This window comes from Oncorhynchus kisutch, linkage group LG23 (genome assembly GCF_002021735.2).
Source record: "Oncorhynchus kisutch isolate 150728-3 linkage group LG23, Okis_V2, whole genome shotgun sequence".
In the NCBI taxonomy this organism is placed as follows: domain Eukaryota; kingdom Metazoa; phylum Chordata; class Actinopteri; order Salmoniformes; family Salmonidae; genus Oncorhynchus; species Oncorhynchus kisutch.
This window is the reverse complement of record NC_034196.2, coordinates 21,205,073-21,217,619: the sequence shown is the minus strand read 5'-3', so window position 1 is coordinate 21,217,619 and position 12,547 is coordinate 21,205,073. Positions and strand designations below refer to the sequence as shown.

The 12,547-nt window shown below is 43.4% G+C and overlaps 1 protein-coding gene across 2 annotated transcripts in view; it reads left to right on the top strand.

Annotated features, from left to right (window-relative positions):
* LOC109868157 (suppressor APC domain-containing protein 2-like) overlaps positions 1-7,679 on the top strand; it is a 21,325-nt gene extending 13,646 nt beyond the window's left edge. The window contains exons 3-6 of one of the 2 annotated variants that reach the window (XM_031803122.1): positions 2,586-2,732; positions 3,487-3,591; positions 3,890-4,006; positions 4,275-7,679. In XM_031803122.1, coding sequence (XP_031658982.1) covers positions 2,586-2,732; positions 3,487-3,591; positions 3,890-4,006; positions 4,275-4,403 — 498 coding nt within the window. In that variant the 3' untranslated portion in view covers positions 4,404-7,679. Of the gene's footprint in view, positions 1-2,585; positions 2,733-3,486; positions 3,592-3,886; positions 4,007-4,274 lie in introns of both variants that reach the window. The other variant, XM_020457609.2, reaches the window with a different exon arrangement.
* Positions 7,680-12,547: the final 4,868 nt, after the last annotated feature.

Below are 12,547 nucleotides of genomic sequence, written 5' to 3'. Positions count from 1 at the left end.
GTTTGTACTGTTTGGAGCTGCTGTGTAGACTAGCCCCATGCACATTATATAGAAATAAATCATGCCTCAGTATTGAAAATAGGAGAAATCTTCTTCCTGTATTCTCCCTGTATTGGACTTTGGTGATATTGTTTATATGCTTCTCCCTGTATTGGATTTAGGTGATATTGTTTATATGCATGTGGCAACCCCTGCAATCCGTTTTATCACAGGGGACAATTTTAGGACTCATCATTGTAGTCTGTATAAAAATGTGGGATGGACCTCTCTGTCTGTAAGAGAAAAAGCAATGTTCCAGAAAACTCCCTTCATATGTAACTTCATTAAAATCACAAGTTACCAAACCCAGTCTCAGGAATGGATAACACTCGAGATCCTTTCAGTCTCCACAGATTTTGTAATTTTTTTAACCTTTATTTAAACAGGGAGTCACATTGAGATTAAATATATATTTGACAAGAGAGCCCTGTATACATTCCAATAAAAACATCATAATAAAACATACATATATATATATGTACACAATTAAAATAAACATATTTAATAAAAGCAATCACATTCAACTACATAGAGGTCCCCAATCAATCATTTAACTGCCTGAGTGGCACCAGAACATATAACTGCAGGAAACTCTGGGGCGACAGGTAGCCTAGTGGTTAGAGCGTAGAGGCGACAGGTAGCCTAGTGGTTGGAGCGTAGAGGCAACAGGTAGCCTAGTGGTTAGAGCGTAGAGGCGACAGGTAGCCTAGTGGTTAGAGCGTAGAGGCGACAGGTAGCCTAGTGGTTAGAGCGTAGAGGCGACAGGTAGCCTAGTGGTTCGAGCGTAGAGGCGACAGGTAGCCTAGTGGTTGGAGCGTAGAGGCGACAGGTAGCCTAGTGGTTAGAGCGTAGAGGCGACAGGTAGCCTAGTGGTTAGAGCGTAGAGGCGACAGGTAGCCTAGTGGTTAGAGCGTAGAGGCGACAGGTAGCCTAGTGGTTCGAGCGTAGAGGCGACAGGTAGCCTAGTGGTTGGAGCGTAGAGGCGACAGGTAGCCTAGTGGTTAGAGCGTAGAGGCGACAGGTAGCCTAGTGGTTAGAGCGTAGAGGCGACAGGTAGCCTAGTGGTTCGAGCGTAGAGGCGACAGGTAGCCTAGTGGTTGGAGCGTAGAGGCGACAGGTAGCCTAGTGGTTGGAGCGTAGAGGCGACAGGTAGCCTAGTGGTTGGAGTGTAGAGGCGACAGGTAGCCTTAGTGGTTAGAGCGTAGAGGCGACAGGTAGCCTAGTGGTTCGAGCGTAGAGGCAACAGGTAGCCTAGTGGTTAGAGCGTAGAGGCGACAGGTAGCCTAGTGGTTGGAGCGTAGAGGCGACAGGTAGCCTAGTGGTTGGAGCGTAGAGGCGACAGGTAGCCTAGTGGTTCGAGCGTAGAGGCGACAGGTAGCCTAGTGGTTAGAGCGTAGAGGCGACAGGTAGCCTAGTGGTTAGAGCGTAGAGGCGACAGGTAGCCTAGTGGTTAGAGCGTAAAGGCGACAGGTAGCCTAGTGGTTAGAGCATTGGGCCAGTAACTGAAAGGTTGCTGGATTGAATCCCCTCGAACTGACGAGGTAAAAATCTGCCATTGTTGGTGTTTGTTGTATGCTTTGTCATTTTAACACGGGTGATGTTAGCCTTGTCAGCTAGCTGGGACATGTACCCCCTCTCCCCTCTCTAACTTTTCTATCATTCCCCTTGCACCTCCCCCCTCTCTCTACAGAGCTGCCCTGCCTGTGGCCCACCACACAAACACACAGCCTGACACTGGGTCACGCTTAATTCCAGCCACAACCCCCCCCCACCCCTCTCCGTCTTTCTCTGCTCTCTCTCTCTCTTTCATCTCTCTTTCTCCTCTCCTCTGTCCTCTGTTTGCAGGTCCCATTCAACCCAGCAGGGCCAGAGCTGAAAGGGGAAATGTGTTTAGTATGCAGTGATGGCACAAGAGGTTTATCCTGGCTGGTTATAGTCCAGATCAGATAACAACAACAGTATCAGCACACTCTGACAATGCTGGTTGGTTTATGTCATTGGGAAATAGGCCTTTGTACAGACATGGTTTTCCCAACAGTGATAGTGTATAGAGAGAGTGGATGACACATCAGGTGGCTGAATGCCAGGAATGGGGCCTGTGCTGTGGCACTGGAGGATAAGATGGTCAGCAGAACTCAATGCTGTCTGCCTGCCACTGGGACAGGGCGGCCTGTTGGAGTGGCTACTGTTTACCCATTCTTAGGTCTATGCACGGTTGCCATGGCGCCGGGCTGATTGCTCCTATGAATATTGCTCTTCCTTTTGAGGTCGGTGTCCAATGCTGGCACAATTGGCCCTGGGCCATTGTCTCAGGACAACATGTAGAGATGTAGCTTTTTGACCATCATAAATGTGACATGCAAGCTTAGCTAATACACAACATTTACCCTGGGATTATTGTAAATTAGGGACCCCTTTTTTGGAACTCAGGATGAGTCTAAGCTTGAGGAGCAAGCAGCAAGCATACAGAGTCGCCAAATGACTTCAGGTTAATGACCCAAGTTGATGATCATAGTGAGATAGATGTTGACTCCCTCTTGCTCCAGCTGAAGCAGATGAAGGAGTTGGAACAGGAGAAGGACTCTCTGCTGGCTGGTCTGGAGGTGGTGGAGCGGGCTAGAGAGTGGTACCAGAACCAGATCCACAATGTCACAGAGAGACAGAGACACGTGGGCCAGAGCAACCACTGCACGGTAAGGACTGTTCATTAGGCAGCAAACAGAAGAAAACAAACTGAAACAGGGAGGGACTACCTCCTGGACTTGTCCATTTTCATTTTAAAAATGAATATGTCCCGAGGGCCTCCGAAGAGGCACAGCGGTCTAATGCACTACATCACAGTGCTAGAGGTGTCACTACAGACCCGGGTTCCATCCCAGGTTGTATCACAACCGGCCGTGATCGGGAGTCCCATAGGATGATGCACAATTGGCCCAGCGTTGTCCGGGTTAGGGGAGGGTTTGGCTGGGGGGGGCTTTACTTGGCTCATCGTGCTCTAGCAACTCCTTGTGGCGGGCCGGGCGCCTGCACGCTGACCCCGGTTGTCAGTTGGAAGGTGTTTCCTCTGACACATTGGTGTGGCTGGCTTCCGGGTTAAGCGTGTGGGTGTTATGAATTGTGGTTTAGCGGGTCAAGTTTCAGAGGATTCATGCCTCGACCTTTGCCTCCTGAGCCCGCTGGGGAGTTGCAGCGATGAGACAAGATCTAAATTGTGGGGGAAAAAGGGAGTACAAATATATATATATATATATATATATATATATATATATATATATATATATACTGTATATATATATTTTTTTTAATTACAAGTAAAAAAACATGAATATGTCCTAATGAACATGACCCAGGTCATGTACAGTATAATGCAGTACAATAGGTATGGATAATATATAAATGATCTGAAACTGTCTAGTTCTTACTGTCTCTCTTTCTCTCTCCCACTAGGATTTCTTCACAGAATCACAGAATCAAAGTCGCATGGATGTTCTGCTTCCCAAGCTGCAGGAAGCCAACCGCTGCCTTAATGACCTCATTTCCTGCTCAGGAATGGTGAATATTGATGATTCACCTTGAAAGAAGACATATTACCTGACTGTGTGTAACTCAGCCTCCTCACTGCCCTATGAGGAATGGTTGTCTCATATAATTGTGCAATTTCTAAGTTCAATTTCTAAGTTTAAGTTCCAGTAAGAGGAAAACTCTTACTGAAATCCTCTCAGTGGCAATTATATGTTGAAAGTTCTTTCTATGTTTTAGACAGAGAGTATAGTCAACCCTAAACACTGGAGTCTTTACTGAAACATGGTAAATAATGGTGAATAATTTATTTCTCTCTCCCTCTTAGCAGTCTTTCCCATTCTCTGGCACCCAGCCCACAGCAATCTCCTCCAGCTCCCAGCCTCCTGCCACTGCCCCACCACAAGCCATTCAGAGACTGAAGGACCAGAACCGCCTTCTCACCCAGGTAAACTGAAGATACTGTTAGATGTCAATTAAATGTACTGTATATACTGTATATGTATCCGTCCCCACTGTCCCTCTATGATCGTCTAACCTCTACCTATCTCTTCTCTTCTCTCTGCTGCATCGAAGCTCTGTATGTACACTCCTTAAATGCACAATAAAAGCTTGTTTAAACTCTCTTCTCCCCGGTCCATGTCTCCCCTCCTCATTTCCTCCTCTACCACTCCTCCTCTCTCCATCCCTCCATTCCTCTCTATGCCCTGGTGTAGGAGGTAACTGATAAGAGTGAGCGCATCACTCAGCTGGAGCAGGAGAAGTCTGCTCTGATCAAACAGCTGTTTGAGGCTCGCGCCCGGAGCACGCATGACAGCAGCACCATGGACTCCACCTTCATCTGAATACAGACACCATAATACAACTGTAGTGGTCTCCAGCTCTATCTGGCCCCCCCTCACAACAAGACAACTGTATCAGACTCAACTCACCACTCCTGGCATGATGAAAGCACCTTGAACTTTGACCCCCCACTTGACCACACCCTCTGGATCTCACCAACTGACAACTCCACTTAAAATGGCCTGCACACTAATCTGGGCCGACCTCTCCCAGAGGAGAGAGACTCCCGAGTCCACCGTCCTCTGATACCTCACCCACTGGGCAGAAAGCCTGGAACACCATAGTCTAACCATTCCTAACTGGGACCTGCCCAGGATTCTACTCCCCCTCGAAATACTCCAAGGATCTATTGTGATCCACTAGGATCCTACCTTATTGGACCAGACTTTACCAGACTTTCCAGACTTCCCTCCCATCACAGTATAAGCTATGTGATTGGACATCATGAACTAAATCTCAAACCCCTACATGGAGCTACTGGATCCCTGACAATCACCATGACAACAGCTCCTGTACAAATGCATTAGTTGGAGGGGTTCCATTGGACACGCACCACACAAAATGTAGTTATTTTATGAAACATTTATTCCAAATACTTTGATCTCAGTCATACTATGGTAGATATTTCTCCCCTTGTATTCCAATATATCCACTTGTGTATCTCAAACCTAATTGAAATGGTTGGTATGATGAGAAGCTGGGCTCTCCTGACCTGGAGGAGCTTACTGGTTTCTAGAGAGCTTTTCCCATCCCTCGGCGGCAGAGACGTGGATGTCGATTAAGGCAGCCCCCCGCACCTCTCTGATTCAGAGGGGTTTGATTAAATGCGGAAGACACATTTCAGTTGAATACATTCAGTTGGACAACTGACTAGGTATCCCCCTTTCCCTAAGGATGACAACATGACTGTATAGTATCTAATTTACTATTTGTCACTCTTTGTACCCTTAAGTGAGCCAAATACACATGATGTGAAGCACTAGTATATATAGTCTATTATAAACTGGGTGGTTTAAACCCTGAATGCTGATTGGCTGACAGCTATGGTATATCAGACCGTATACCACGGGTATGACAAAACATGTATTTGTACTGCTCTAATTACGTTGGTAACCAGTTTATAATAGCAATAAGACACCTTGGGGGTTGGTGGGGGGTTGGTGGTATATGGCCAATATACCAAGGCTAAGGGCTATATCCAGGCACGCTTTGCGTCGTGCGTAAGAACAGCCCTTAGCCGTGGTATATTGTCCATATACCACACCCCCTCGGGCCTTATTGCTTAATTACCCATCATCTTAAGAGTATAACAGAAGCGCAGCATGTAACTGTTGTTTTGTTTCCCTTGAAGGGAATGTATTGAGAGCACTAGAAAAGTGACACATGTCCTACAAGCCAAGGAGACCTAGTAGAGGAGAGGGTAGGAGAGAAGTTTGCACGTAGAAGAGACTTGAAGATGAGAAGGATTGGTATTTTCTGAATGTGTTTGAGCCCTGGTCCCTGGTGGCAGAGGGACCACTGGAACGGGACAGGGTTCAGAGAAGAGTAATGTTGGATTGGCTAGTGGGAAAAAACGAGTCCTCCTTGGTTGATAGACTTCAAATGTAATGTAATGTGCTGTAATGATTCATGCGAGACTGGCTTTATAGTGCCACTTCCTCTCTGCCTTCCTACAGAGGTGTCTCAGAGCCTTTGTGTCAAAAATGAGTAATGCCATGTTAGTACAGGATGAACAGAATGTGCTTTGTGAGACCTGGCTCGCTGAGAGGTTAAAACCAAGCATAGGTACTGCTGCTCTTTCAATGCTGTGCTCATAATGGTCCCACCGAACCAGAATCTAAACCAGTGGCCTCATAAACCACATAGTCAACTGGGCCCATTCAATCTTGAATCCTCTTACATTTCTAATTGAGAAGATGTTTTTTAGTGGCAGTAATTGCTATTTAACGTAACTATGTAATGATTTTGCAATGCAACTCTTATTACGTACTGTTGTGAAGTCTGCATATAAATACTCTCTGCTGTGACTGACTGCCTAGCTGTCTCTCCTGTTTGATTTTATGTCTTTGGTCTTGTGATTATCTTGCTTCACATTGCATGTTAGTGAATGCCTCGCTATCCTTTCCTCTTTCTATTTAAGTATTCCCACTTAACAGTAAAATGAACTTGACTATAAGGTGCTATAATCAGGCCCACCTTTTTATTTATCTTGCAGTGTTTCACCTTGAGATCACTTTGGCTTCACTCTTCTATTCCTTTGTATTTACAGGGTCAATCCAGATGGTCATCAGTGGTAGAGGGTTTTGAAGATTTGATATATTGCCTCTTGTTGCACAAAGTTTACTTGATTTAGAAAGAGGTCACCTCTATTCAGGGGGATGTTACAGGATGTTGACTGAAAAGCTGTTGGGTGAAGGTGTCTCCAAGTCATGTTTTACATGGCACAGTTGGGAGCTTAGACCTTTCATATTACTCCTCAATTAATATTCCAACCTCTTTTCCAGCACGGCAAACATTTAGAAAATGAAGTAAAATAGAACAAATATTTACTTTGGTGAAACAAATGTTTATATGGACAGCACACTGGGAAAAGATGACACATTTGTATTAATATTTGATTGAGTTGTCAGAAAACATGAATTCCAATCGAAATCAACCAAACCTTGTTGTTGATTTTGTAGTTGGAACCTGGGTTAAATTTAGAAATCGGAAACATCTATCAAAGAGCCATGTCGATGCAATGTTTACATTATGGGAACAACGTAGTCTCAAACAATGTTTACATTATGGGAACAACGTAGTCTCAAACAATGTTACATTATGGGAACAACGTAGTCTCAAACCATGTTTACATTATGGGAACAACGTAGTCTCAAACCATGTTTACATTATGGGAACAATGTAGTCTCAAACAATGTTTACATTATGGGAACAACGTAGTCTCAAACCATGTTTACATTATGGGAACAACGTAGTCTCAAACAATGTTTGCCAGTGCGGGGTGTCTATGGAAAATCTAGAATCTTAAAACTGCTGGTACACAAATGTCTGGATGTAAGTATGTCAGTGAGGAAGAGAACAGGTATTCCATGAGATGTGATGTGTTTCTCCTGCATGGTGGAGAGAATGAGGCCTGGTTGTGTGAGGTCTGTCTAGAGAGAGATTGACTGATACATCCTCATCTGATACACTTTGTTCCCCTTCTATTGTATAACTCCTTGTGTCTGTTGTTGCTTGTTAATAACACTATTAAATAATCACACACATATACACTAGCACTGAAAGATTATGACTGATTTTGTTTCCAAATTGTCCATTCTCATCAAATATAAAAGTCACTAGTGCCAAGTTGATAGATTGGTTGAGATGAATAACCTTTGATTGTGTGTTATTGTAACCGGAGGGATGGACAGACACACAGTGTAACTAACCAGAAGATCTACCATGCTTAATGATCTGTCTATCAATAAGAATGTCATTGAGAATATTAGGCACCACTTCCAGATTGCTAGAAGCTATATAGTCAACTCTCAGATAGAGATCTTTGTATCTTCTCTGTTGAGAAATAACACATGTGGCTTCTCTGACAGATCAATGACACCCATTGTAGTTGAGTAGGGGGCTCTTGCCTCACAGATAACCATCCGATTAGGAAATGTCCTACTACGTTCTCACTGTAGGACATAATTCATCCAATATTAATTTTGTACCATTGGATTTTATTAGGTCAGATCCAGTGGAGGAGATTTTAATAAGGAATATAATTCTGTTTGTCCTGGGCATATAATTCTCTGGAAAAAACTTGATTGGAATTGGTGTAATGTCTTGCCAAAGTTTTAGAAATGGTGAGACAGCGGGGTTTATTCATTAGAGACATGAGTTTAAAATATATTATATATGTAATAACTATAGAGCAAATTAACAATGAACATATGACATTCACATTTTTGATTACACTACATTTCACCAGCTTGAAACACAACAACAACCATGAACATTCCTAATTAATTACGATTATCTTAGAGTCCACTGATTCCACTTGAAGCATGAATTCCCACTAATTAAAAGGACACCCAAAGCAGCAACAACTAAGCATATTGAGTCAGAGACTCCAAGGGCAGTTTTCCTCTGCTGTTCATCTCTCTCTCAGAGACTAACTAAACAGAATGGCAATGGCATCCCAGGGGCATCATGTCGTCTGCATGACTGACTGCTGCATGGTGGGGTCGTGACTTTTACACAACGTACTGTCTGTGGGATAGGAGAAGCATGAAAACAATGTCTGGCATTATGTGTTCTTCAATTATGTGATTTCAGGTTGTCACTTTTCTCTGAGATACTTGCAAGAGAAAGGGATTTAACTCAACTAAATGGCATCTCCTTTAAACCTATCAGTTTCATTGCTGTCATTTTCATTAAAATTGGCAATCTAATGAGACATTTCCTGAAACTGATAACTGAAATTACAAGGAAATTACATGAAACAAAATCAGAATGGAATAATTAAAATGTATATGACATTTGAATGTGGGGACATTTAAATGAACTTTGGTTAGATCTTTTGTCTGCTGATAAAAACAGAACCTGGTCTTGTGGCTGCAGGTGGAGCTCAGAGCCCCGGGCTGAAAGTGGCGCGTGTCTGGGAGTCTTCCCTTATATGAGCAAAATATGTCCTGTATGAACATAGAACTAATGTAGACACAACCTTGGATTCAGTACGATGAACAAACCTGGGTTGTCTTTCGACAGATGCTGTGGCGAGTTGTAACCATTAACCAAGATAAACACACAAAGTTATAACCATATTCACCCCAAAAAATCAGACAGAAACAAATCAGACGGAGAAATTAGTAAAGGAATCAGGTGAATCCTTCTGGACTGGATCCAGTTGAGTTGATTGACTGTCATTGGATGAAACGTTTATTCAAATACTTCAAAGATACCCACCAATATGTGGCATCATAGTGAAGTGTCATTTAATTACAATTTATAATTGAAAAAAGCTTCCTTCGTTTGTGTAGATGTCTTTATTTCTCTAAGTTACGGTTCTTCCATAATTGTATGAAAATGAAGAAAGAACAATCTGTGCTCTGTAATTTGAGAGGTCATCTGAAAGGTCAAACGAACTCTTTATGAGATCCGTTTCTGACATTAAGAGTAGGCTATTAGGAGCTATTCTATATATCTGTACAGATAACATGCCAAACAGCACATGCAGGCTATGCATCAAGGAGCCTTTTTTGCGCCAATGAAGCCAAACACAAAATCCTCACTGCCAATGTACTGTGTACACCACTGACAGTCATCACGGCTCACGGATCACAAAATAATGCATGTCATGCCCATGTAACAGATTACCCTTTGTTACACTGAATTTCAGAAGTGATCTTCTAGATTGTTACATCAGTTGTTTACCACCAAATTTCCGTCAGGCTCCAATGGCGTGTTGCATCATTGCCAATCAGTGTGAATGGCAATGGCTTCTCACGACACATTCTCCAAACAAACCAATGGAACCATTATACCCACACCTCTGTTTAAATGTATTATTATTACTATATGTATTATACTAGAACTGTTTAATAAATGACAAAACAGTACTGTTACATAGTGTTTTAGCCATGCAAATGGCTTAGTGATGTGTGTACAGTGAGTTAACGGCCAAGCGTGCTATGGATGCCAGGGGAAACATTTTCCAGGTTTCCACACCCTTATCTTCATGTGGTGATTGGAGCGTCAGGATCCCCGTAGTGTTGGGTCATCGGTGAGGGGGTGTTCTCTACACCTTATTTTGAGGTGAGGGCTCAGTCCATACTCACACACTCACAGATGAACACAGATGAAGAATTAAGGAGGATGAGCAACAGTGGAGACACCACAGTGCAGACACCATACAGTGGAGACACCACAGAGCAGACACCATTCACTGCAACACAGAGCTGAACCAGCTGAAGACATACTGTTCCTTCAAACCAAAAGCCCTGTAACCAGTAAGTCTGTCTCTTTATTTTGCATAGACTGGGAGGTTCTCTCCATTCAAATGTTTTATTACCAAAAGCCCTGTAACCTACCAGTAAGTCTGTCTCTTTATTTTGCATAGACTGGGAGGTTCTCTCCATTCAAATGTTTTATTGCCAAAAGCCCTGTAACCTACCAGTAAGCCTGTCTCTTTGTTTTGTATATACTGGGAGTTTCTGTCCATTCAAATATTTTCAGAAACCATCAATGGGCTTCTTATCAGTCGAGCTCCAGGTCAGGTGTCCAGAATGTAGACTATTATTAGAACAGAACAGAAGAACCAAAGTTTTAATTTATATTGTCAAGCATTGTATATGAGTCTGGGCTTTAGCTACCGTACATAGGAATATCTCCTAGGAAACAGAGTACATATGGCAAGTCTCAGTCTTTATTACGTGCCTAGAAACTAAAACGGGATGTACTCACAGTTTACGTTTAAACAGTGGTACATATTACAAACATGTGGCTTGGGGAATATATCAGACAACTAGATTCTGGAATTAGGTAACATGATTTCTTTTTTAAGACAGATATTAAGTCATGTTGATGTTCTTCAGTGGGTAAAGAGAAAAATGAAGATGCTACAGGAAAGGTTGTTTTAAGTGCCAAACTAGCTGTTAAAGAAGTTGTGCTAAATCTGACAAGTTTGTATTATTTGTTTGTCCAGATATAGAGTTCTTGTCCGGTGTCCACTGAGTCTCCCACTAGTCCAGTCATCATGGAGGTGTTCTTCAACTCGTCTTTGCTCTTCATCTCACAAAAAACATTAAACTCCAGCATAGGGGACAAGACTGTATATGAGCAGTGTGACGGCATGCCAGCCGTTCTTCTCTTCTACCTGGTGCTGCAGTTCATCAACATGTTCTTGGGGATCCCAGCCAACGTCATGGTGCTGTGGCTCCTGCACAAGAACAAGAGTGACTCCACCACCTCGGACATCTTCATTCTGCACCTGGCCATCCTGGACACCTTCTTCTGCCTCATCCCCCCTCTGGAGCTGGCCAACATCGTCTACCTGACCACCAGCAGCACCTGGTACGTGCTGCGCTTCTTCTACGGCGTCAAGGACTCCTCTCCACTCTTCCTGTCCTGCATCTGCCTGGACCGCTACATGGCCGTGCTCCACCCAATCACCTTCACAGAGCTCAAGGACCGCAGCCACCGGCCCGTGCTTGCCGCCGTCGTGTGGATTGTCACGCTGGCCTACTCCACCGCCAAGTGCGTGGGCAACATCGTGAACTTTGACAGGGTCTTCACAGTCATGATCCTGGCAGCATTCGCCTTCATGGTATTCTGTAATGTCGCCATCCTATGGGCCCTGAGGCAGTCTGGGCCGGGCCGTGACGAGATGCACCCTGTCAAGAAGAGAGCCTTTAAAATGGTCCTCATCATATTGGCAATCATTGTTTTGAACTACTTCCCTCCTGTGGCTCTGTTCCCCTTCCAGCAATACTTCTCCCCAGATGTATTCCAGTGCTATATCCACTACATTGCCTTTGGCTTCATGGACATTAGCAGCAGTATCCAACCTGTGCTTTACCTGTCAAAAGAGAAAATACTCCCACAGAAACCTGGCTGCTGCTGTACCAGAAATACAGCCAACTCAGGATGATCCCTCAACACACATACTGTACTGGTAGAAGTCTGGTTATTATGGTGGAAAGTAGTTTTGGTCCAAAACTGACAATGTGAGGACACAAGATGTTGGTAGACTACTAGTAGACAACTATTCTCAGATTTAAGGTGAAACTAAATTAGCATATGGGCAAAATGTTTTTTTTTTTTAACTTCCTTTACATCTTTGTTTTTACTTACTTCATGCTGCATGTATGGGGATGGAAATGCCTTCGAGAAAATAAGGCTATCTAGAAAGTAAATGCAATAAAATGTTGAGCATACTCAGTTCTTTTGACATGTGTTTGTATGCCGATGTCATTTCATGTTACTTCAGTTGTATCAAAGGTGTGTAATGAATTAGTAACACAAATATTAACACATACTCTATCATGTCTTCGAGGATTATGCATTTGGTTGTCTGTATACCAACTGATTTGAATGCTGGTGTCAGAATGATAAAAGGTCAAAAATTAAATTGTAGAAATAAATACAACACTGTAGAAACTGAGGA